General features: G+C 50.8%; 1 protein-coding gene across 1 annotated transcript in view; it reads right to left on the reverse strand.

The window, feature by feature from the left end:
• The window catches only part of GNMT (glycine N-methyltransferase), a 76402-nt gene that overhangs the window by 45632 nt on the left and 4026 nt on the right, over positions 1-26744 (reverse strand). The window contains exon 2 of the mRNA XM_069236437.1: positions 8512-8639. Coding sequence (XP_069092538.1) covers positions 8512-8639 — 128 coding nt within the window. The remainder of the gene's footprint in view (positions 1-8511; positions 8640-26744) is intronic.

Raw genomic sequence — 26744 nt, forward strand, 5'->3', positions numbered from 1 at the left:
AGAGAAAAGAGACACTCAGAGGGGCAGAGAGAGAAAAGAGACACTCAGAGGGGCAGAGAGAGAAAAGAGACACTCAGAGGGGCAGAGAGAGAAAAGAGACACTCAGAGGGGCAGAGAGAGAAAAGAGACACTCAGAGGGGCAGAGAGAGAAAAGAGACACTCAGAGGGGCAGAGAGAGAAAAGAGACACTCAGAGGGGCAGAGAGAGAAAAGAGACACTCAGAGGGGCAGAGAGAGAAAAGAGACACTCAGAGGGGCAGAGAGAGAAAAGAGACACTGAGAGGGGCAGAGAGAGAAAAGAGACACTGAGAGGGGCAGAGAGAGAAAAGAGACACTGAGAGGGGCAGAGAGAGAAAAGAGACACTCAGAGGGGCAGAGAGAGAGAGAAGAGACTCAGAGGGGCAGAGAGAGAGAGAGAGAAGAGACTCAGAGGGGCAGAGAGAGAGAAAAGAGACACTCAGAGGGGCAGAGAGAGAAAAGAGACACTCAGAGGGGCAGAGAGAGAAAAGAGACACTCAGAGGGGCAGAGAGAGAAAAGAGACACTCAGAGGGGCAGAGAGAGAAAAGAGACACTCAGAGGGGCAGAGAGAGAAAAGAGACACTCAGAGGGGCAGAGAGAGAAAAGAGACACTCAGAGGGGCAGAGAGAGAAAAGAGACACTCAGAGGGGCAGAGAGAGAAAAGAGACACTCAGAGGGGCAGAGAGAGACTCAGAGAGAGAGAAGAGAGACTCAGAGGGGCAGAGAGAGAGAGAGAGAAGAGACAGAGAAAAGAGACACTCAGAGGGGCAGAGAGAGAAAAGAGACACTGAGAGGGGCAGAGAGAGACTCAGAGAGAGAAGAGACTCTCAGAGGGGCAGAGAGAGAAAAGAGACACTCAGAGGGGCAGAGAGAGACTCAGAGAGAGAAGAGACTCAGAGGGGCAGAGAGAGAAAAGAGACACTCAGAGGGGCAGAGAGAGAAAAGAGACACTGAGAGGGGCAGAGAGAGAAAAGAGACACTCAGAGGGGCAGAGAGAGAAAAGAGACACTCAGAGGGGCAGAGAGAGACTCAGAGAGAAGAGACACTCAGAGGGGCAGAGAGAGACTCAGAGAGAAGAGACACTCAGAGGGGCAGAGAGAGAAAAGAGACACTCAGAGGGGCAGAGAGAGAAAAGAGACACTCAGAGGGGCAGAGAGAGAAAAGAGACACTCAGAGGGGCAGAGAGAGAAAAGAGACACTCAGAGGGGCAGAGAGAGAAAAGAGACACTCAGAGGGGCAGAGAGAGAAAAGAGACACTCAGAGGGGCAGAGAGAGAAAAGAGACACTCAGAGGGGCAGAGAGAGACTGAAGAGAGAAGAGACTCAGAGGGGCAGAGAGAGAAAAGAGACACTCAGAGGGGCAGAGAGAGAAAAGAGACACTCAGAGGGGCAGAGAGAGAGAGAAGAGACAGAGAGAAGAGACTCTCAGAGGGGCAGAGAGAGAAAAGAGACACTGAGAGGGGCAGAGAGAGAAAAGAGACACTCAGAGGGGCAGAGAGAGACTGAAGAGAGAAGAGACTCAGAGGGGCAGAGGGGCAGAGAGAGAAAAGAGACACTCAGAGGGGCAGAGAGAGACTCAGAGAGAGAAGAGACTCAGAGGGGCAGAGAGAGACTCAGAGAGAGAAGAGACTCAGAGGGGCAGAGAGAGAAAAGAGACACTCAGAGGGGCAGAGAGAGAAAAGAGACACTCAGAGGGGCAGAGAGAGAAAAGAGACACTCAGAGGGGCAGAGAGAGAAAAGAGACACTCAGAGGGGCAGAGAGAGACTCAGAGGGGCAGAGAGAGACTCAGAGAGAGAAGAGACTCAGAGGGGCAGAGAGAGAGAAGAGACTCTCAGAGGGGCAGAGAGAGACTCAGAGAGAGAAGAGACTCAGAGGGGCAGAGAGAGAAAAGAGACACTCAGAGGGGCAGAGAGAGACTCAGAGAGAGAAGAGACTCTCAGAGGGGCAGAGAGAGAGAAGAGACACTCAGAGGGGCAGAGAGAGAAAAGAGACTCTCAGAGGGGCAGAGAGAGAAAAGAGACACTGAGAGGGGCAGAGAGAGAAAAGAGACACTCAGAGGGGCAGAGAGAGAAAAGAGACACTCAGAGGGGCAGAGAGAGAAAAGAGACACTCAGAGGGGCAGAGAGAGACTCAGAGAGAGAAGAGACTCAGAGGGGCAGAGAGAGAAAAGAGACACTCAGAGGGGCAGAGAGAGACTCAGAGAGAGAAGAGACTCTCAGAGGGGCAGAGAGAGAGAAGAGACTCTCAGAGGGGCAGAGAGAGAAAAGAGACACTGAGAGGGGCAGAGAGAGAAAAGAGACACTGAGAGGGGCAGAGAGAGAAAAGAGACACTCAGAGGGGCAGAGAGAGACTGAAGAGAGAAGAGACTCTCAGAGGGGCAGAGAGAGACTCAGAGAGAGAAGAGACTCAGAGGGGCAGAGAGAGAAAAGAGACTCTCAGAGGGGCAGAGAGAGAAAAGAGACACTCAGAGGGGCAGAGAGAGAAAAGAGACACTCAGAGGGGCAGAGAGAGAAAAGAGACACTCAGAGGGGCAGAGAGAGAAAAGAGACACTCAGAGGGGCAGAGAGAGAAAAGAGACACTCAGAGGGGCAGAGAGAGAAAAGAGACACTGAGAGGGGCAGAGAGAGAAAAGAGACACTGAGAGGGGCAGAGAGAGAAAAGAGACACTGAGAGGGGCAGAGAGAGAAAAGAGACACTCAGAGGGGCAGAGAGAGAAAAGAGACACTCAGAGGGGCAGAGAGAGAAAAGAGACACTGAGAGGGGCAGAGAGAGAATCAGAGAGAGAAGAGACTCAGAGGGGCAGAGAGAGAAAAGAGACTCTCAGAGGGGCAGAGAGAGACTCAGAGAGAGAAGAGAGACTCAGAGAGAGAAGAGACTCAGAGGGGCAGAGAGAGAAAAGAGACACTGAGAGGGGCAGAGAGAGAAAAGAGACACTCAGAGGGGCAGAGAGAGACTGAAGAGAGAAGAGACTCAGAGGGGCAGAGAGAGAAAAGAGACACTGAGAGGGGCAGAGAGAGACTCAGAGAGAAGAGACACTCAGAGGGGCAGAGAGAGAAAAGAGACACTCAGAGGGGCAGAGAGAGACTCAGAGAGAAAAGAGACACTCAGAGGGGCAGAGAGAGACTCAGAGAGAGAAGAGACTCAGAGGGGCAGAGAGAGAAAAGAGACACTGAGAGGGGCAGAGAGAGAAAAGAGACACTCAGAGGGGCAGAGAGAGAGAGAGAGAGAAGAGACTCAGAGGGGCAGAGAGAGAGAGAGAGAAGAGACTCAGAGGGGCAGAGAGAGAGAGGAGACTCAGAGGGGCAGAGAGAGAAAAGAGACACTCAGAGGGGCAGAGAGAGAAAAGAGACACTCAGAGGGGCAGAGAGAGAAAAGAGACACTCAGAGGGGCAGAGAGAGAAAAGAGACACTCAGAGGGGCAGAGAGAGACTCAGAGAGAGAAGAGGAGAGAGAGAAGAGAGACTCAGAGGGGCAGAGAGAGAGAGAGAGAAGAGACAGAGAAAAGAGACACTCAGAGGGGCAGAGAGAGAAAAGAGACACTGAGAGGGGCAGAGAGAGACTCAGAGAGAGAAGAGACTCTCAGAGGGGCAGAGAGAGAAAAGAGACACTCAGAGGGGCAGAGAGAGACTCAGAGAGAGAAGAGACTCAGAGGGGCAGAGAGAGAAGCAGCCAGAGACGGATTTGTTGAATGTCTGCGAATCACATTACACTGGGCCTCAGGCAGTTTGATAAATATAATGAATATAGTAGGGAATTGTGTTCCTGGTAGAGGGGGGATGAAACCCAACCCACGTAGCAACCACAATTACAAAAAGTAATGAAGTGAAAACACAGCACAAGACAAACTCTACACCAATGTAGACAAACAGAGAAAAAATTATATTTGGAAACAAACAACAAAAATCCAGTTAGTATAACAGAAGATATGGAGTTTTACAGGTTTAGTAGCAATTCATCACTAGAAGCAAGAAAGCGCCAACCGTGGATATCTGGTCACGGTAGACTGGGTCCAAGTGACAAGTCCAGGCCAACCACGACGGAGCATGGGCCGGATACAAGACTGAGTTCAGTCCGCTGAAATATACCTCGTGGCCTGGGCTCACAGATGATAAGCGGTACATTTCCTTGACTTCCCTGGTCCTCAGGAGGCCTTGAATCATTTAGGCCGAAACGCGTGGACGGTCTTTCAAAGGATTCCCATAAAGAAGAACATTATTTGTATTAGTCTAGTGATGGGAGGTCTGGCCGGCCTTGGGTCCTGCGTTCCCACTTGGGATCTATGGACAACCTTCAGGTGGACTGGACATTCTACACGCCTGTCCAATCTCCTTCTTGATGGAAAAAGGCCACAAGGAAACAAAGACTCAATGTACTAACTAGCTTTGTTTTAAAAGTCTTTATTCATTTGTGGGGACAGCGGTGTCCAGGAGTCTATTTTATGCAGACGGTGTTTACAATAATGGAGGCATCGTATGATACATTCATGAGAATGATCCGGTGTCAGTAAGTGAACAGATATCCAATGATAATTAACTGAGTCACTGTTCACAAAGATATCTTAATCTTTTCCAACTGTTACCAATTTATTTTGGTTCCGTGAGTTAGTGAAAAAAGGCGCTATGACGTGTCCAGCACTGACCACAAGGGGCAGTGATCCCTTTTCTTAGCGTGGGATTATTCTGCCCCCTCACAATAATAAAAATGTTTCATTATATTGCATTTGTGCATAGTTTGCCATATTGGCCCCACATGAAAACAACGCCACAAAGCCCATGCAAAGCAGGCGCACACCGCCGTTTGCAGCTTTGCAGGATCTTGAGATGACTTACGGGTGCTTTTCTTCTGGTGGCGACAGGAGAGGGCAAGCAGCAAATGAGGGTGGGGATAAACAGGCCAAGCATCAACAAGTGAGGGGCAACGGCACAAGCAGCAATGCAGGAGGATACATTGGCCCCATTATGTGATGTAGCAAACTGGCCCCTTGTTGCAGTTGCCCGGCCCCCACCCCCCACTTGTTGCTGACTTGACGAGGGTGTGCTGGGACCCTATAAACCAGGCCCCAGCACCAGTGTTCTTTCCTTAAAACTGTACCTTTGTTCCACAGTTGGCACACCCCTGGCACTCAGATAAGTCACTTGTAAAAGGTACCAGTGGTACCATGGGCCCTGTGACCAGGGAAGGTCTCGAAGGGCTGCAGCATCTGTTGTGCCACCCTAAGGGACCCCTCACCTAACACATGCACACTGCCATTGCAGATTGTGTGTGTTGGTGGGGAGAAAAAGGCAAACCCGACATGGCATCCCCCTCAGGATGCCATGCACACAAAATACTGCCTGTGACATGGGTAAGTCACCCCTCTAGCAGGCCTTACAGCCCTAAGGCAGGGTGCAGTATACCACAGGTGAGGGCATAGCTGCCTGAGCAATATGCCCCTACAGTGTCTAAGTCTATTCTTAGACATTGTAAGTACAATATGGCCATATTAAGTATAGGGTCTGGGAGTTTGTCAAAACCAACTCCACAGCTCCATAATGGCTTCACTGAATACTGGGAAGTTTGGTATCAAACTTCTTAGAATAATAAACCCACACTGATGCCAGTGTTGGATTTATTAAAAAATGCACACAGAGGGCATCTTAGAGATGCCCCCTGTATTTTACCCAATTGTTCAGTGCAGGACTGATTGGTCTGTGCCAGCCTGCTGCTGAGAGACGAGTTTCTGACCCCATGTGGTGAGAGCCTTTGTGCCCTCTGAGGCCAGAAACAAAAGCCTGCTCTGGGTGGAGGTGCTTCACACCTCCCCCTGCAGGAACTGTAACACCTGGCAGTGAGCCTCAAAGGCTCAGGCTTCGTGTTACAATGCCCCAGGGGAGTCCAGCTGGTGGAGGTACCCTGCACCCCCAGGCTTTGGAGACCACCAGTGCAGCAACTTCCCATTGGTGTAGATGGATGCTGACGGCCCTTATGGCGGCTAAGAGCTCAGGCCTTGAGAAATCTACTCGCTATAGCGAGTCAGATTTCATCAGAATAAGCTATTTTTAGGGTCTACTCGCCCCTTCTGGCAGCGGACAAATAACAGGTGTTCTGTTCACTCACATAGTGAGTGAGCAATAAAGATGCCTTTAAATCTTGTTTTTATCTTGTCAACTTTGCTCAGCATTCAGGACAGAGGTCAAAAGTCAGTTTTTCTTCCTACATTTACATTTCTGTCTCCGACTGTGGAGCTGGAGAATTTGTTAAATGAGCTGTGTGACAGTCATGCTGTGCAAAGGCTGTAAGTTTCAGGCTTTTTTCCTAACACAACTTTGAAATAAAATAAGTGAACTGTACAAATTTCAAAATATATTTCAGTAGTACATCTTTGTAATTCTGTGTGGGGAAAAAAATATTTTTATATGATGGAAACAAATCAGAACACTTTACTTGGTGACGTGCAAATGATAAACATTTTTGCTGAAACACGATTTCCAAACATTGTTTATGTGCTACAATCACCAAAACAGCATGTTCATGGGGACGTTTTGGGCTGTTTCGAAGTAAAATGTGCTGGCTGTTAAAGAAAGTGCGCTACACTTCATGCGTTAGAAATATAAATATATTGATTCATTAAAAGTGAGGTTTGTTTTTAACATGATCTGAGAAATATTCCTGCCCCCACCCTGATGACAATGCTATTAGTGGACTGAAAGGCAAGCCAGGGGTCATGTGTACCCTATATGTGGGCCAGATTCATATTATACATGGAGCAAACATTTAATCTATTAAATAAATAAAAAAATGTTTTTGTGCAGCAGAAAAGCTGAACTCACATATTTGAAGGTTCCCTTGTGTGTGAGAATGAAGAACAAGGCAGCTCCATAGAACAAAGCATTTGCCTAGGATCACACAATTTGAGACCCGTTTCCGGGTCAAGTACATTACAGTAAGATCAAGTAGATTATTCAAGTTACTCGACCTGCAGCTCTAGTAACATTTTTATGATTGAGGCCCTGAGGTACATACTGTGGCATTGGCATGCGCCCCTGGTACCCACACATCAAGAGTGGCTAGGTGAGCTTTATGGGTTGGTTACGTATGAACGCCGAAGTCACAGGGTTCAAGATCCAATCCAGGTTTTTGATGAGGTTTGGGGGTCCTCATGAGCACATGTAAACTTTGGTTGTCTTTCTTTGGAATGTGAATACGTCTTTTATCCGTTCGAATGGAAGGTGTGCGGAGTGCGGTCACTTGGGATAACAGGCTGAGATGATCCGCTTGGGCACGTGGTGTGATGTGTGTTTGTGGGGAGTACGCTTTATGTGGGGGTTACCTCAGGTATTGCTTAAACTCCGCTGGCTACGACTGATGACTCTTCTGATCCTTATTGGGTTTTATATTTCTATCTTCTCTCCTGTTCTTTTTATCCCTTTTTGGGGTCTTATTTAGTCCAGTATTTTTGTTGAAGTGAGGTACTTTGTACATTATTTCTTGTGCTATGAAAACAGCAATAAATAAATGTTTAAAAAAATAGAAATAGGTGGTTGCAAGCAGCAGAGCATGAGCTGTCTCGGGCGAGACCTAAAAACGAGGCGATGACCGAGGGTGTCACCGTGGATGCCTCGGGTCCGGTGAGTCGTGGTGTTGACCTTCTCCAGTCTCCACAGTGAAGGGCTTCTGCAGTCTACGTGAGGATAAGACGTCTCTGGGAGATCAACCACAGAGTTACAGATGCTACATACAATCAGAGCAGTGCTGCCCTCAATGGGCTCAAGGAGGTCCGCCTCACACTAGTGCCCAGCTACCTACCCTAAGAGACCCACGTGACCTGGCCTGGTCAAGATGTGCAAGTCAATGACTGCAGATCCCAGCAGCGCATCAGGAAGTCCGAGACAAACATCTAACGGTTTCAAGGACTGACACGAAGACCTATATTAGGCACCTTCCCACTAAATCATCTGATGGTAGACAAACATGAAGAAGAGGCTCTACCATCACCTGATGTCAAAGATTGAGACAAACCTTGACATCAGGCACTCCCCTCACTGGATCCCCAGACTGCAGACAAACATTGACCTTTGGAACTCTCCACATTGGATCTCAAGATGGTAGACAAACATCGACCTTAGGAACTCTCATGATCAAGATGGTAGCAAACATTGAACTTAGGAAAATATCCTTGCTTGATCTCAAGATAGTAGACAAACATCGACCTTAGGAACTCTCTTCGCCTGATCAAAAGTAGACACGCATTGACCTTGGGTACTTTAGTTACCCAGTCTCAAAAACCAACACATTACTCTCTGAATCTCAAGACAGCAGACACTTGATCTAGGGCACTTTCCACACCTGATCTCAAGATGGTAGAGAAACGTTTATCTTAGGCACTCTCCACAAACACCAACATTAGGGACTTTCCTCTTTCAGTCAACAACAGAAAGAAACACTAACATTAGGTTCCTTCCTCATCCGATCTCAAGGACTGAGACAAACATTGGACTTGGGCTCGGTCCTCACCCCATTTGTCAAAGGCCTCTTCTTTCCTCCTGTTCCATCGCTGCTTCAGGGCGTACTTCAGCATCTTATCACTGGCATCCACGCTGGTCATTTGAAACCCTTCTTCCACCAACATGATGGAGTCCACTCTACAAAGAGAGGAAAGAGTTATGCAGGGTCAGTGAGGGGAAAAAGAGGGACACAGGTGATGCAGCGGGAGAGGAGCGAGATGGAGGAAAAACAACAACGGTGAACTGTGTATTATGATCCAATAATGCCCTTGGCAGCTTCTGATACCAAAACAAACCCCTGAGACTTGGGGCGTAGACTGAGGAGGATGTAAACCATGGTGTTAGACCTGACAGCCATAGGGTGGTCATTCCCCAATTTTTTTGCCTCCCTCCTTCCATTTTTCCGATCTAATTTTTGCTTAGGGCTCTGCGCACCTTACCACTGCTGAAGTGATTGTGCTCGCTGCCCTACACCTGGTAACATTGGCTCATACCCAAGTGGCATATCTAATTTACCTGTAAGTCCCTAGTAAAGTGCACTGTATGTGCCCAGTGCCTGTAAATTAAATGCTACTAGTGGGCCTGCAACACTGGTTGTGCCACCCACATGTGTAGCCCCTTAACCATGTCTCAGGCCTGCCATTGCAAGGCCTGTGTGTGCAGTTTCACTGCTACTGAGACTTGGCATTTAAAACTACTTGCCAAGCCTTTAACTCACCTTTTACTACATAAAGGTCACCCTTGAGGTAGGCCCTAGGTAATCCACAGGGCAGGGTACTATGTAAATAAGTCAGGACATGTACTTATAAGTTTTACGTGTCTCGGAAGTGAAAAACTCCCAAAGTCATTTTTCACTACTGTGAAGCCCGCTCCTCTCACAGGCCAGGATTGGGAATTCCCTTATATAAGGTTAAGCAGTAATTTCTGATCTGAGGGGTGGTCTTGTCAGGTTTGGTATGGTGGTAAGAAATCCTACTTACTAGTGAAGTTAAATTTTACATTAGTAACATAGAAATGCCACTTTTAGAAAGTGATCATTTCTCTGTGCTTACTGCCATCTGTGCCCTACAGCCTGTCTCAAGTCACCGTCTGGTCTGTGCTGGTCGACAGCTCCCCTTGTGCATCCACCCAGACAACCACAAACACAGGACACTAGGCTGCATCTGCATTCATCTGCATACTGGTGGGTCTCCCTGGGCAGGAAGAGTGGAAGGGCTCTCACACTTAAAAGGCTGGTAGCCTGACCTCACACAGAGCACTGATAACCCCCCCACAGAACTCCTGGCAGATAGGACTGGGCTGAAAGGGGGAACTGGTGCACTTCAAACCACCCTTTGAAGTCTCCTCCACTTCGAAGGCACATTTGGGTATATATACTGGGTCTGTGACCCTCCCTAAATCACTTCTCGACCTACAACTGAACTCTGTCAGAATGACTGCCATGCTGCCCAAAGGACTCATCTGGACTGCTTTTCTGCTTGTTGCCTTGCTGCCTGCTGCAAGGACTCCGCCTTCCCCCACAAGTGATCTCCAGGGGCTTAGACTAAGATTGTCTCCTGTTAAGAAGTCTCAGGGCCATCATAGACTTCACCAGAGAGAGAAAATCCACTGTGTCAGAAAAATGTAGGCAACACCTGCAAAATTTGACGCAGCGCCTGTCTTGCAGCTGAAAAATCACTGCAGCTCCTAACGGATCGACGCAGCACCTGTTTCATCCTCCCAACATGTTTTGGATTTTCTACGCATCATTCCTGGGTGGCAAAATATCCCCGCAGCTTAGTAAAGAGTCAAGGCTGCGCACCTGGAAATTGATGCATCACCTTGCCCGCGAGGAAAGAATCAACGCATCACCTCCACAGTGATGGGAAAAAAAATCAAAAAAAAAAAAAAAAATAAAAAAAAAAAAATAAATCGATGCATTACTTTATTTTCCAACACCTCGCCTCCTCTGCCTCATGATTTTTGATGCATCCCATGTACTGTGTGTTGGAAGGATACAACCACTGGTTCTTGTGGATTAAGACTCATCTTAACATTTAAAAGGTGATATCTTGACTCATGCATATTAGATTTGTCATTTTGGTCTTATTTTATCCAGATAAATGTTATCTGTTTTTCTCAACTGGTGTAGAGTACTTTTTGTGGTATTTTCACTGTGTTACTGTATGAGTTAATGCACAAATACAGTACACATTGCCTTCTAAATTAAGCCGGACTGCTCTGTGCGAAGCTACCAGAGGGCGAGACTAGGATTGTGGTCCCTACTTGGACAGGGTGCATACTTCTGCCAACTAGAGACCCAATTTCTAACAGGGGTTGTGGAGGGAAAAGACAGTCAGAGGTACGGGAGAGAGGCATATTTGCTTGTTACAGGACAGCAACAGAGCACTCTTTGTATCCTACATCCCCAAACCACAAGAGAAGAACTGAATCGGTCATCCTTACAAGATCTGCTCGTTGACTCTCTACCAAAGAGATCCTCCTCCGAGCAACAAAGACCTACATCACAGCTATCAACAAAAGACTCCTTGATAATCAGCCCCCAAACCAAAGTCCTTTGCAGCCTGAGGAGCCCCAAAAATCATTAAGAAGAAATGCACAACCTGCAAACATGAAAGAAACCGAGGGAGCCAAGTCACAAGGAGAAGAAGTACGGCTCTGCCCACAGAGACTTCAACACTGAAGATAAAACCACCCAGGACAAGCCTTCCTTAAAGCTATAACACACAGTATCAACCCCCTATCGCCCAGTGTAGGAGGCTGGACTGGCTTGTAGTGGGTACCAAGAGGTACTTACACCTTGTACCAGGCCCAGGTATCCCTTATTAGTGTAGAGGGCGTCTAGCATCTTAGGCTGATAGAAAAAGTAGCTTAGCAGAGCAGCTTAGGCTGAACTAGGAGACGAGTGAAGCTCCTACAGTACCACTAGTGTCATATGCACAATATCATAAGAAAACACAATACACAGTTATACTAAAAATAAAGGTACTTTATTTGTATGACAATATGCCAAAGTATCTCAGTGAGTACCCTCAGTATGAGGATAGGAAATATACACAAGATATATATACACAATACCAAAATATGCAGTAATAGCAATAGAAAACAGTGCAAACAATGTATAGTCACAATAGAATGCAATGGGGGCACATAGGGATAGGGGCAACACAAACCATATACTCTAGAAGTGGAATGCGAACCACGAATGGACCCCAAACCTATGTGACCTTGTAGAGGGTCACTGGGACTGTAAGAAAACAGTGAGGGTTAGAAAAATAGCCCACCCCAAGACCCTGAAAAGTGGGTGCAAAGTGCACCTAAGTTCCCCAAAGAGCACAGAAGTCGTGATAGGGGAATTGTGCCAGAAACAACAACACCAGCAATGCAACAACAATGGATTTCCTGACGAGAGTACCTGTGGAACAAGGGGACCAAGTCCAAGAGTCACGATCAAGTCGGGAGTGGGCAGATGCCCAGGAAATGCCAGCTGAGGGTGCAAAGAAGCTGCCACCGGATGGTAGAAGCTGTGGATTCTGCAAGAACGACAAGGGCTAGAAACTTCCCCTTTGGAGGATGGATGTCCCACGTCGTGAAGAGTCGTGCAGAAGTGTTTCCGTGCAGAAAGACCGCAAACAAGCCTTGCTAGCTGCAAGGGTCGTGGTTAGGGTTTTTGGATGCTGCTGTGGCCCAGGAGGGACCAGGATGTCGCCAATTGCGTGAGGGGACAGAGGGGGCGCCCAGCAAGACAAGGAGCCCTCTCAGAAGCAGAAGTGCCGGAACAGGCACTACGAAGTGGAGTGAACCGTAGCTCACCTGAAGTCACGAAAGAGTCCCACGACGCCGGAGGACAACTCAGGAGGTCGTGCACTGCAGGTTAGAGTGCTGGGGACCCAGGCTTGGCTGTGCACAAAGGAAATCCTGGAAGAGTGCACAGGAGCCGGAGTAGCTGCAAAACACGCAGTTCCCAGCAATGCAGTCTAGCGTGGGGAGGCAAGGACTTACCTCCACCAAACTTGGACTGAAGAGTCACTGGACTGTGGGAGTCACTTGGACAGAGTTGCTGAGTTCAAGGGACCTCGCTCGTCGTGCTGAGAGGAGACCCAGAGGACCGGTGATGCAGTTCTTTGGTGCCTGCGGTTGCAGGGGGAAGATTCCGTCGACCCACGGGAGATTTCTTTGGAGCTTCTAGTGCAGAGAGGAGGCAGACTACCCCCACAGCATGCACCACCAGGAAAGCAGTCGAGAAGGCGGCAGGATCAGCGTTACAAGGTCGCAGTAGTCGTCTTTGCTACTTTGTTGCAGTTTTGCAGGCTTCCAGCGCGGTCAGCAGTCGATTCCTTGGCAGAAGGTGAAGCGAGAGATGCAGAGGAACTCTGATGAGCTCTTGCATTCGTTATCTAAGGAATTCCCCCAAAGCAGAGACCCTAAATAGCCAGAAAAAGAGGTTTGGCTACTTAGGAGAGAGGATAGGCTAGCAACACCTGAAGGAGCCTATCAGAAGGAGTCTCTGACGTCACCTGCTGGCACTGGCCACTCAGAGCAGTCCAGTGTGCCAGCAGCACCTCTGTTTCCAAGATGGCAGAGGTTTGGAGCACACTGAAGGAGCTCTGGGCACCTCCCCTGGGAGGTGCTGGTCAGGGGAGTGGTCACTCCCCTTTCCTTTGTCCAGTTTTGCGCCAGAGCAGGGCTGAGGGATCCCTGAACCGGTGCGGACTGGCTTATACAGAGATGGGCACCATCTGTGCCCATCAAAGCATTTCCAGAGGCTGGGGGAGGCTACTCCTCCCCAGCCCTGACACCTTTTTCCAAAGGGAGAGGGTGTAACACCCTCTCTCTGAGGAATTCCTTTGTTCTGCCTTCCTGGGCCAAGCCTGGCTGGACCCCAGGAGGGGAGAAACCTGTCCGAGGGGTTGGCAGCAGCAGCAGCAGCAGCTGCAGTGAAACCCCGGGAAAGGCAGTACCGGGGTCTGAGCTAGAGACTCGGGGGATCATGGAATTGTCTCCCCAATGCCAGTATGGCAATGGGGTGACAATTCCATGATCTTAGACATGTTACATGGCCATGTTCGAAGTTACCATTGTGACGCTATACATATGTATAGTGCACACGTGTAATGGTGTCCCCGCACTCACAAAGTCCGGGGAATTTGCCCTGAACAATGTGGGAGCACCTTGGCTAGTGCCAGGGTGCCCACACACTAAGTAACTTAGCACCCAACCTTTACCAGGTGAAGGTTAGACATATAGGTGACTTATAAGTTACTTAAGTGCAGTGGTAAATGGCTGTGAAATAACGTGGACGTTATTTCACTCAGGCTGCACTGGCAGGCCTGTGTAAGAATTGTCAGATCTCCCTATGGGTGGCAAAAGAAATGCTGCAGCCCATAGGGGTCTCCTGGAACCCCAATACCCTGGGTACCTCAGTACCATATACTAGGGAATTATAAGGGTGTTCCAGTATGCCAATGTAAATTGGTGAAATTGGTCACTAGCCTGTTAGTGACAATTTGTAAAGAGAGCATAACCACCAAGGTTCTGGTTAGCAAAGCCTCAGTGAGACAGTTAGGCATCACACAGGGAACACATACATATAGGCCACAAACTTATGAGCACTGGGGTCCTGACTAGCAGGGTCCCAGTGACACATAAACATACGGTTTTCACTATGAGCACTGGGCCCTGGCTAGCAGGATCCCAGTGAGACAGTGAAAACACCCTGACACACTCACAAACAGGCCAAAAGTGGGGGTAACAAGGCTAGAAAGAGGCTACTTTCTCACACCCAGATACAGCACTGTACCCAGAAATGCACAGCAACCAACCATTCCTTCACAAAGGTGGACAAGACAGGGGAGCTCATCTGGAGGAGGGGTGGTCGGGCAAACCACACTCTTCCCAATCACCAAAAACTGTGACATGTTCGGTCACTTGAGGACCGGTGCTCTGAGAGTGTATGAACTCAACTGGTGTCCAAGGACCAGACAGGGTTGGTGGCACTCGCAGAAAGGCAGCCGGTTGTGTCTGCAGGTGAGCGCTGAGGCCCGGCTTGGGGTTTCTAAGGGTGAAATGAGGACCTCTCCTAGTGTCTGATGGCACCCTTAGGAATTTTAAGGCTGGTGGGGAGCTAGGACCAGCTTGGGGTGACCTAGGACAGGCTCGGGGTCTCTTGAGGGCATCCTGGAGGTCTCGGACCACCGCATGTGGGCATTCTCGAACTAGATGAAGCTAGAGGAGGGTCTGCATGCCTCGGGGCCTGCTCATGGATTCTAAGAGCATGCAGGAGGCTTCGTGTGGCACACCAAAATGTGTCTGAGAGCACATTGGGTCGTTTCTTTTCACAAACGGTGTTGTTTGACCGTAGACAGAAAGACTGGTCCCAGGCCCAGCTCTCGTGCTGCTGCATCGCTCTGATCTTCTCCTTGCTCTTTCCCCTGTTTGTGTGCTTTCTCCTTGCTTGCCCCTCATTCTCACTGCTTTCTCGGTTTTTCCCCCTGATTTTTGCACAGCCTCCCCTCACAAACCCAGACCAAGTGTCTGGGACCTGCAAGCACCTGGATATCCTGTCAGGTGATTAGCTCCGCTTTAAAAATCCAGATTGATTGGCTTTTGGGCGTATCTGCGGAACAGCGGGAGCTTCTAGGTGTCTGCGGGGCAGTCGGTGTGTCTGTGGGACAGTGGGCCTGTGTACGAGGCAGGCTGACATTCTGCTGAGCGGTCCCCGATGACCAGTTGCCAGTAGTCTGGGGGTGCCTTCAGGGAGAGAGTGTGTCAATGGCAGCAGGGGGTCCGGTGGGACACTTAGGGTCTCTGAGGCTTGTGAGGGAGTCAGAGCTAGCTTGGGGTAACTTAGGGCGGGGGTTTCCAAGGCAGGCTGCTACAGGGCATTCCGGTCCTTTTGCCAGAGGTTCAGTGCCAGGCCCAGAGGTCTGGGATTAATTCGTGTCCTAAGAGAACACATGTCGCCGAAGGTGCGTCCGTGCCTGTCTGGAGCGGATGTCCAGGGGACCCCTGCCGGGGTCAGGGAAAGCAGTGATCTCCCAAGGATTGATAGAATGTCATTTATTTTTTCGGTTAGGAATATTTCGATGTTTAAATTACGTGTGTATTTCAGGTTAGATTTTTTTTGCCTGTCCTAACTTGTCACATCTCACCACAGCCCTCCTCGCCTCTCTGGGCTGTTCTGATGCCTCATCCCATAAGGTCGACACTCCCAGCTCAGGTGAGACTCCAGGACCTTTAAGAAGAAATATATTTTTAGCGGTTTCCCTATTAAAACGTCCTCAGCTCTAGGTCAGGTTTATGGAGCATCTCCATGTTCCCTGCTGCAGACTCCGCCTCCCACCCTCCTGCTGAGAGAAACATGTGAGGCTGGTACAAGGCACTCTTCCCTGCCTCTTCTCTCTGGGGTCTCTTCTCTGCAGATCCCTTTCTCGCCTGAGACCTGCAGGTGAGACCTCACCTGTCAGCTCCAGGTGTGAGGGGCTGGGAACCATCTCCGGCTAAGGAGAGACATGTGAGGCTGGTACAAGGCACTCTCCCTGCCTCTGCTCTCTGGGGTCTCTCCTCTGCAGACCCCTTCTCTCCAGAGACCTGCAGGTGAGACCCCACCTGTCAGCCCCAGGTGTGTGAGGTGCTGTGATGCTATTAATTGTGTTTGACCAATGACTGTTTCACCACTGCGCATATTAGTTCCTCAATGTTCACCAGTAGCACATTACATATTGTACTCAGTTTAGCTGCCTATTGGCTTTAACGTGGAGTTAGACATTGCAGATGAGCTGTGCTTTTCAAAGCTGTGTTTTTTGTTTTTCACACCAAACACAAGCTGATAAGAGTACATTTGGTGTTTTCCTTTTTACTCAGCCTTGGGAAGAGGAGGGGTCTAGGAGATCTGGCCAGTCTCCAAAGGCTTGCTTAGTTTCCCCCCCCCCCCCGAGTCTGAGAGGAGGGGGCACGTTTTTGGAAAGATGGCCCTGGACAACAGCAAAGGAAAAATATCTTGACTTCAGACAGGAATGGACATCAGTTGCCTGTCTCCAGTTTGGGTAGAAAATCTTTCTCCCAGTTGACCTGGAGTCATCAACTTGCAGCTCAGAAAGATGAAGCGGAGTGATAGGCCCTACGGTGATGCAATTTTGACTTTTATGCTTTGCTTTGAAGTTATGCTATAGTATAATCACATGTATTTGCTGTGTAAACTGCAACCGAGAAGTACTTTGATACATTTTGCTTTCATTGCTGCAACTACTTTTGAACCTGTGCTTCCAACCTACTAATCTCATCTTTCAGGAACCTTGTGGTGAAGTAATAATAACAATAAATGTCTTCTTTAAAGTAAGAAGTGCATTCCAGAGAGGTTTTGTAAGCTCGGTCCCAAGATAAGTGAAGGAAAGCAGAACATTTTGTTGTTGATCAGCAGTCTGGGAGTCGGAGTTAGAGATTGGAAGTGCACTATTTAAAAGTGTAATTGTTTTTGTTGTTAAGAGAATTAAAGAAGCACGGCAGACCATGTTTGAAAATGCATGTGAAGTTAAACTGCCTTATGGTGCTGTGAGAAACACGTTTTCTTGCTGTGATAAAGCATATTTAGAAAATGTGCCTTTTGAAAGAAATTATGTTCCTTTTGTTCTTGACAGAAGGGTTTGGATACTTTTGTCTGCTTACAGAAAAATGCAGGAGATATAGGCAGTTAGAACATGAAGATAAGAATTTACGTGAGCAAATTAGCCAGAACACATTATTGCAAGATAATGCTGAAATCTATAAAACTGCTGTTTTAGAAGAATCTGGCTTTTCCCATTCCAGTAATGAGGAGGTTAAAACAGGTGTGGGCCAGTTTGAGCCTCTTGAGCAGAGCGTAGATGTGCAGAACAGCCCACAGTTTGGCAGGTGAAGTGCATTCCTTAACAGATAACACTGAGAACAGAGTTAGGAATGTTATTTTCAGACCACTTTTGCGAAGTACGATGTTTAAAATTAATTCAGACAAGGCAACAGTACTGTCACAACATGTGCAGTTTCTGGGAATTCAGTGGAACCCAGAAAATAGACAGATGTCACACGTAAAACAAAAGATTAGAGTTTTACTATTTGCACTAAGCAAGAGACACTGAGTTTCACAAGCTTGTTTGATTTTTGGAAACAGTATAGCCCCCATCTGAGTGAAATGACAAGAGTGCCCCTGGAACTTTGGAGTAAGCTTTTGACTTGTTATTGGGCTCTAGTGAATACTGAGCAAATGACATTAAATGATAATGTAATTCTGAAACATCAAGCATGCGGTGGGTGATGAGTTCACCTAATTCTCAGTTTAGGACAGGCGCAGGAGGCTAGTATACACTGGATCTTGTACATGCAAGACAGGGCTAGAGTCACTGCAGCCCTACATGAACAGGTGTCACAAGCCCCTTTTCAGGATGAGGAGAGGGTGCAGGGAGTACCACAGGTAAGAGAGTCACCAATGAAATTGAGTGCACCATTTGAATTCGTGTCCCCTGAGGATAAAAAGCATGTTTGTTTGAATAAAAAGTTGTCAACCACAGGAGAAGGAACAGAGTTGTACAATGTGTGTCAGACTTTAAAGCAAGAGCTGCTTGAGATGTGTCATTTTTACACTGATTCTTGGTTCACTGCCAATGGTTTAGCAGTTTGGTTTTTCACATGGCTTGTGCAGAACTGGTTCAATTCCCTTGCAGATGTTAAAGAGAAAAATCCAGAGAGAGAAGTGTCCACCCAGAATTCTGACTTGGTGGGGATGGCTAAGTGGGTGCACCAGAAATGTGGACAGCTGGGAGAAAAAGCCACTTACAGGTGGGCAGAGATGAGAGATGCACATTTCCCTAGATTTGATAAAAACTGATTTTGTAATGTCCTATGTGTCAGCACACACAACAGCAATATGTCCCACAAACAGTCAAAGATCAGTTGGGGAGAGGAAAGTTACCAGGACAGATATGGCAAATTGATCAGGTTTTAGGGGGGGGGGTGATTGCTGCAAATTACCAAGGAGAAATCAAAATTATGCTGATACCTAGAAAAGAATCGGATTTATTCATCCAGACTGGAGACAATTGCCCAACTTGTCACAAGGGCAGTGAATGGAGGTTTGGTAAAGAAGGAGTCTGCCCCAGCCCTTCTGACAGTGCAAGGAAAGGGAAGCTGTGGCGCAGCAGATAAAAACCTCAGTGCTGATGTGTGGGCTGAAGCCCCAAGTGACCCTCCAGAACCTGCAGAAAATATAACAAAGGGCCCCAAAAACGTCCTGCTGATTATAAAACAAGGAAAGGAAGAGGAAGGGCACATTTCAGATGACAAATGTTATTTGCAAGAAAAAAGTCACTTTTTTCTTTTGCAGATCCTACCACGTTTCGCCACTGACCATGAGTGTGCTGTGTGGTCCCCCTTCCGGTGTGTGCGTGTGGGGTCGGGGAAGGGACCGAACCCCCAACCTGAACCTGGCTGAGTAAAGTGCCAGCACCATGGATCCATTTTGCGCAACTGGTGCCTTCAGTTCAAGTTCTACATGGGATCAATATAAAGTTTGTCAACTTGTTTGATTACATTCTTCCACTGGAACTAAGCAACCTTACCAGTTAACTGTGTTTTTTCGTGTGGAACTCTGACTTTCGCTTACATTCCAGCAAACCTTTCAGGTGGACCGTGTATCTTTACATGAGTAGAACTCATGCTACATCAAATTGCTATTTTAGAGACACTATAATCTCATTCAGAGTATAAAAGTTTCAGTCTTTTCTGTGTAGATGTTTCTGATGTGAAAGGTTATGAGATCAATATGCTAATCCACGTCCATTGCTTTTATCATTCAAATCGGATTTGCTTATGCTTTTTTTTTTTTAAATAAGAGGTATGTAAACAAAAATTCATTGGTCATAGGGTGGAATGTGATGCTATTAATTGTGTTTGACCAATGACTGTTTCACCACTGCACATATTAGTTGCTCAATGTTCACCAGTAGCACATTGAATATTTTATTCAGTTTAGCTGCCTACTGGCAGTAACGTGGCATTAGACATTACATTTGGTATTTAGGTTAGCTGCCTATTGGCTTTAACGTGGAGTTAGACATTGCAGATGAGCTGTGTTTTTCCACATGATAGACCAGGTTGTGTTTTTCACACTAAACCCTAGCTGATAAGAGAGTACATTTGGTGTTTTCCTTTCTGCTCAGCCTTGGGAAGAGGAGGGGGTCTAGGAGATCTGGCCAGTCTCCAAAGGCTTGCTTAGTTTTCCCGAGTCTGAGAGGAGGGGCACGTTTTTGGAACAATGGCCCTGGGCAACAGCGAAGGAGAAATATCTTGACTTTAGACAGGAATGGACATCAGTTGCCTGTCTCCAGTTTGGGTAGAAAATCTTTCTCCCAGTTGACCCGGAGTCATCAACTTGCAGCTCAGAAAGATGAAGAGGAGTGATAGTCAAAATTGCTTCACCGTAGGGCCTTTTATGTTTTGCTTTGAAGTTATGCTATAGTATAATCACATGTATTTGCTGTATACATTGCAACTGAGAAGTACTTTGATACATTTTGCTTTCATTGCTGCGACTACTTTTGAACGTGTGCTTCCAACCTACTAATCTCGTCTCTCAGGAACCTCGTGGTGAAGTAATAATAACAATAAATGTCTTCTTTAAAGTAAGGAGTGGATTCCAGAGAGGTTTGTAAGCTCAGTCATAAGATAAGAGAAGGAAAGCATAACAGGGGCCAGGACCCATCTCCTACTAAGAGGGAAGGGTGAGGCTGGTACAAGGCACTCTCCCTGCCTCTGCTCTCTGGGGTCACTTCTCTGCAGACCCCCTTCTCTCCTGAAGATCTGCCACGCAGGTGAGACCTCACCTGTGAGCCCCAGGTGTGCGAGGGGCCAGGACCCATCTCCTGCTGAGAGAGACGTGTGAGGCTGGTACAAGGCACTCTTCCCTGCCTCTGCTCTGCAGATCCCCTTCTCTCCCGAGACCTGCAGGTGAGACCTCACCTGTGAGCCCCAGGTGTGGGAGGGGCCAGGACCCATCTCCTGCTAAGAGGGAAGGGTGAGGCTGGTACAAGGCACTCTCCCTGCCTCTGCTCTCTGGGGTCTCTTCTCTGTAGACCCCCTTCTCTCCTGGAGATCTGTCCTGCAGGTGAGACCTCACCTGTGAGCCCCAGGTGTGGGAGGGGCCAGGACCCATCTCCTGCTAAGAGGGAAGGGTGAGGCTGGTACAAGGCACTCTCCCTGCTTCTGCTCTCTGGGGTCTCTTCTCTGCAGACCCCTTTCTCTCCTGGAGATCTGTCCTGCAGGTGAGACCTCACCTGTGAGCCCCAGGTGTGGGAGGGGCCAGGACCCATCTCCTGCTAAGAGGGAAGGGTGAGGCTGGTACAAGGGTCTCTCCCGGCCTCTGTTTCTTTCTGCAGCTGTTAGACTGACACCTCTTTCCTTCCTTGTCCTTGGAGGAAGGTGAATGTTACTCATTTAAATATGTATTTTTTTAGCTTGATGTTCAGTTGCATCACATTGCAGACGCGGGGTGCAGCCCTTGAAGAGCAGCTCAGAGGTGCATGAAACAAGTCCTGAGATGAAGACTCCCTGAACTGCTGCTGGTTTAAGTGCCAGCTTCTGGCCTCAGCAAGGCACCTGCCCGGCTCCCGGAAGTGCCACCGAATTCAAACACGAGCCAAGAACGTTTTTTTTTTTACTGGGCGGGGAGCATTTTACCAGCAAAACATTCCCGGGCAGAGAAGATCCTTGCTCGGTTTCCAGGTAGGTGAACTGGTCGCACCCATCCCTTCTCCCACTCCCTGCCCCAGGTACCTACCTTTGCTCTTCTTGGGGGTCTGGGGAGGGCGAACATTGGTCTGAATTTAGGGCCTGATTTGGTTATTGGAGGAGGGGTTACTCCATCACAATGGTAACAGATATCCCGCCCACTGAAATCTAAATCCCATAGATATCATTGGATGGTAATACGGCGGATGGGATATCAGTCACCGCTGTGACGGAGTAACCCGTCCGCCAATACTTAAGTCAGGCCCCAAGTCTGCTTCTAAGCACAGCACTGGGTCCACTGTTGCCCGTACCATACCTGTCCTGTGTGTCTGTGGGAAGCTTCCACTGCTGCCCGCATCATACCTCCTCTGTGTGTCTATGGGAAGCTTGCAATGGTGCCCGCATCATACCTCCTCTGTGTGTCTATAGGAAGCTTGCAATGGTGCCCGCATCATACCTCCTCTGTGTGTCTATAGGAAGCTTGCAATGGTGCCCGCATCATACCTCCTCTGTGTGTCTATAGGAACCTTGCAATGGTGCCCGCATCATACCTCCTCTGTGTGTCTATAGGAACCTTGCAATGGTGCCCGCATCATACCTCCTCTGTGTGTCTATAGGAAGCTTGCAATGGTGCCCGCATCATACCTCCTCTGTGTGTCTATAGGAAGCTTGCAATGGTGCCCGCATCATACCTCCTCTGTGTCTATAGGAAGCTTCCACTGCTGCCCGCATCATACCTCCTCTGTGTCTATAGGAAGCTTCCACTGCTGCGCGCATCATACCTCCTCTGTGTCTATAGGAAGCTTCCACTGCTGCCCGCATCATACCTCCTCTGTGTCTATAGGAAGCTTCCACTGCTGCCCGCATCATACCTCCTCTGTGTGTCTATGGGAAGCTTGCAATGGTGCCCGCATCATACCTCCTCTGTGTGTCTATGGGAAGCTTGCAATGGTGCCCGCATCATACCTCCTCTGTGTGTCTATAGGAACCTTGCAATGGTGCCCGCATCATACCTCCTCTGTGTGTCTATAGGAACCTTGCAATGGTGCCCGCATCATACCTCCTCTGTGTGTCTATAGGAACCTTGCAATGGTGCCCGCATCATACCTCCTCTGTGTGTCTATAGGAAGCTTGCAATGGTGCCCGCATCATACCTACTCTGTCTATAGGAAGCTTGCAATGGTGCCCGCATCATACCTCCTCTGTGTGTCTTTAGGAAGCTTGCAATGGTGTCCGCATCATACCTCCTCTGTGTCTATAGGAAGCTTCCACTGCTGCACGCATCATACCTCCTCTGTGTGTCTATAGGAAGCTTGCAATGGTGCCCGCATCATACCTACTCTGTGTGTATTTAGGAAGCTTGAGTGACTGCCTGTACCAAACCTGCTCTGTGGGGCTATCAGAAGCTTGCACTGCTGCCTGTACCATACCTGCTCTGCGCATCTGTTGAAAGCTTGCACCACTGCTGTCTATCATGCTTGCCCTGTGTGTATATAGGAAGCTTGCACTGCTGCTCATACCTTACATCCTGTGTATCTATAGGAAGCTTGCAATGCTGTCTGTACCATACCTGCTCTATGTGTCTGTGGGAAGATTGCACTGCTGCCTGTGGTCGTGTGTGTCTGAGGGAAGCTTGCACCACTGATGTACCATACCTCTTCTGTGTGTCTATGGAAAGCATATGTTCACTGTACCACAGTTCCTCTGAGTGTCTATGGAAAGCTTGCACCACTGCTTTCTGTACCATAGGTGGTCTGTGTTTCTGTGGGAGGCTTGCACCACTGCTGTCTCTACCATAGGTGCTTTGGGTGTCTGTAGGAAGCGTGCACCACTGCCCTTCCATACCAGGTCTGTGTGTCTAGGCGACGTTTGCTCTGCTGCCTGTACCATACCTGATGTGGGTGTCTGGGGAAGCTTGCACCTCTGCCTGTACCATACCTGCTCTGTGTCCATGGGAAGCTTGCACCTCTGCCTGTACCATACCTGCTCTGTGTCCATGGGAAGCTTGCACCTCTGCCTGTACCATACCTGCTCTGTGTCCATGGGAAGCTTGCACCACTGCCTGTACCATACCTGCTCTGTGTCCATGGGAAGCTTGCACCACTGCCTGTACCATACCTGCTCTGTGTCCATGGGAAGCTTGCACCTCTGCCTGGACCATACCTGCTCTGTGTCCATGGGAAGCTTGCACCTCTGCCTGTACCATACCTGCTCTGTGTCCATGGGAAGCTTGCACCTCTGCCTGTACCATACCTGCTCTGTGTCTATAGGAAGCTTGCACCTCTGCCTGTACCATACCTGCTCTGTGTCTATAGGAAGCTTGCACGGCTGCCTATATCATATAGCACCAGGCCCCCCACCTAACCAGGCCACCCCACTGCAGAGCACCAGTACCCACCAGGCCACCCCGCTGCCGAGCACCAGTACCCACCAGGCCACCCCGCTGCCGAGCACCAGTACCCACCAGGCCACCACACTGCAGAGCACCTGACTGCCCCCCACCTAACCAGGCCACCCCACTGCCGAGCACCAGTACCCACCAGGCCACCCCGCTGCCGAGCACCAGTACCCACCAGGCCACCCCGCTGCCGAGCACCAGTACCCACCAGGCCACCCCGCTGCCGAGCACTAGACCGCCCCCCCACCCGGCCACCACACTGCTGAGCACCAGTACCCACCAGGCCACCACACTGCAGAGCACCAGTACACCACCAGAACCCCTCCACCCCCAAACAAGGCCACCCCACTGCCGAGCACCAGTACCCACCAGGCCACCACACTGCCGAGCACCAGTACCCACCAGGCCACCCCGCCCGGCCACCACACTGCTGAGCACCAGTACACCACCAGGCCACCACACTGCAGAGCACCAGTACACCACCAGGCCACCACACTGCCGAGCACCAGACCGCCCCCCCGGCCACCACACTGCCGAGCACCAGTACCCACCAGGCCACCACACTGCCGAGCACCAGACCGCCCCCCCGGCCACCACACTGCCGAGCACCAGACCGCCCCCCCACCTAACCAGGCCACCCCACTGCAGAGCACCACTACCCACCAGGCCACCCCGCTGCCGAGCACCAGTACCCACCAGACCACCACCACACTGCAGAGCACCAGTACACCACCAGAACCCCCCCCCCCCCCCAAGAAACAAGGCCACCCCACTGCAGAGCACCAGTACCCACCAGGCCACCACACTGCCGAGCACCAGTATCCACCAGGCCACCACACTGCCGAGCACCAGTACCCACCCCGCCCACCACACTGCTGAGCACCAGTACCCACCAGGCCACCACACTGCTGAGCACCAGTACACCACCAGAACCCCCCCCCCCCCCCAAACAAGGCCACCCCACTGCCGAGCACCAGTACCCACCAGGCCACCACACTGCCGAGCACCAGTATCCACCAGGCCACCACACTGCCGAGCACCAGTACCCACCAGGTCACCACACTGCCGAGCACCAGTACCCACCAGAACCCCCCCCCCCCCCCCAAACAAGGCCACCCCACTGCCGCGCACCAGTACCCACCAGGCCACCACACTGCCGAGCACCAGTACCCACCAGGCCACCACACTGCAGAGCACCTGACTGCCCCCCACCTAACCAGGCCACCCCACTGCCGAGCACCAGTACCCACCAGGCCACCCCGCTGCCGAGCACCAGTACCCACCAGGCCACCCCGCTGCCGAGCACTAGACCGCCCCCCCACCCGGCCACCACACTGCTGAGCACCAGTACCCACCAGGCCACCACACTGCAGAGCACCAGTACACCACCAGAACCCCCCCACCCCCAAACAAGGCCACCCCACTGCCGAGCACCAGTACCCACCAGGCCACCACACTGCCGAGCACCAGACCGCCCCCCCGGCCACCACACTAACGAGCACCAGACCGCCCCCCCCACCTAACCAGGCCACCCCACTGCAGAGCACCACTACCCACCAGGCCACCCCGCTGCCGAGCACCAGTACCCACCAGACCACCACCACACTGCAGAGCACCAGTACACCACCAGAACCCCCCCCCCCCCCCAAACAAGGCCACCCCACTGCAGAGCACCAGTACCCACCAGGCCACCACACTGCAGAGCACCAGTATCCACCAGGCCACCACACTGCCGAGCACCAGTACCCACCAGGCCACCCCGCCCGGCCACCACACTGCTGAGCACCAGTACCCACCAGGCCACCACACTGCAGAGCACCAGTACACCACCAGAACCCCCCCCCCCCCCAAACAAGGCCACCCCACTGCCGAGCACCAGTACCCACCAGGCCACCCCACTGCCGAGCACCAGTACCCACCAGGCCACCCCACTGCCGAGCACCAGTACCCACCAGGCCACCCCACTGCCGAGCACCAGTACCCACCAGGCCACCACACTGCCGAGCACCAGTACCCACCAGGCCACCACACTGCCGAGCACCAGTACCCACCAGGCCACCACACTGCCGAGCACCAGTACCCACCAGGCCACCACACTGCCGAGCACCAGTACCCACCAGGCCACCACACTGCCGAGCACCAGTACCCACCAGGCACCCCGCCCGGCCACCACACTGCCGAGCACCAGTATCCACCAGGCCACCACACTGCTGAGCACCAGTATCCACCAGGCCACCCCGCCCGGCCACCACACTGCTGAGCACCAGTACCCACCAGGCCACCACACTGCCGAGCACCAGTACCCACCAGGCACCCCGCCCGGCCACCACACTGCAGAGCACCAGTACCCACCAGGCCACCCCGCTGCCGAGCACCAGTACCCACCAGGCCACCACACTGCCGAGCACCAGTACCCACCAGGCACCCCGCCCGGCCACCACACTGCCGAGCACCAGTACCCACCAGGCCACCACACTGCCGAGCACCAGTACCCACCAGGCCACCACACTGCCGAGCACCAGTACCCACCAGGCACCCCGCCCGGCCACCACACTGCTGAGCACCAGTACCCACCAGGCCACCACACTGCCGAGCACCAGTATCCACCAGGTCACCACACCAGACCCCCCCCAAACAAGGCCACCACACTGTAGAGCACGAGACCACCCCCCTCATCACCAAACATGGCAGGTGATGGCCGCAGACCTGGTGCTCACCAGCTGCCCCAAAGCCTGCCAAGGAGGGGCCAGTGAAGGGCAGAGGGGGGCATCCATGAAGAACTAGAACTCCCAGAATGCACCGGTTCACTCCGTGAAAGGCTGCTGACCCCAGGACTCCTGGAAGGCAGCTATTGGCTGAGGCGGTGTTTACTGCCCCCCCCCCCGCGCACCTGGAGGGGGCGGGGCTGCCCTTCTGTTTACAAGGCCTCTTTGGGAAAGTTATTTTGGGAGTCGGGGGGGGGGCGGCTCCATCCAATCAGGGGCCAGCACGCGGCAGCCCCCGTCCCCGCCCCCGAGCTGCGGCTTCCAAAGAAGCGTCTTGAGTTTCAGTGAAAAGCTCCTCGAGGTTCGTGAAGAAGGGGGTCGTGT

Source organism: Pleurodeles waltl, chromosome 5 (genome assembly GCF_031143425.1).
Source record: "Pleurodeles waltl isolate 20211129_DDA chromosome 5, aPleWal1.hap1.20221129, whole genome shotgun sequence".
NCBI lineage: Eukaryota > Metazoa > Chordata > Amphibia > Caudata > Salamandridae > Pleurodeles > Pleurodeles waltl.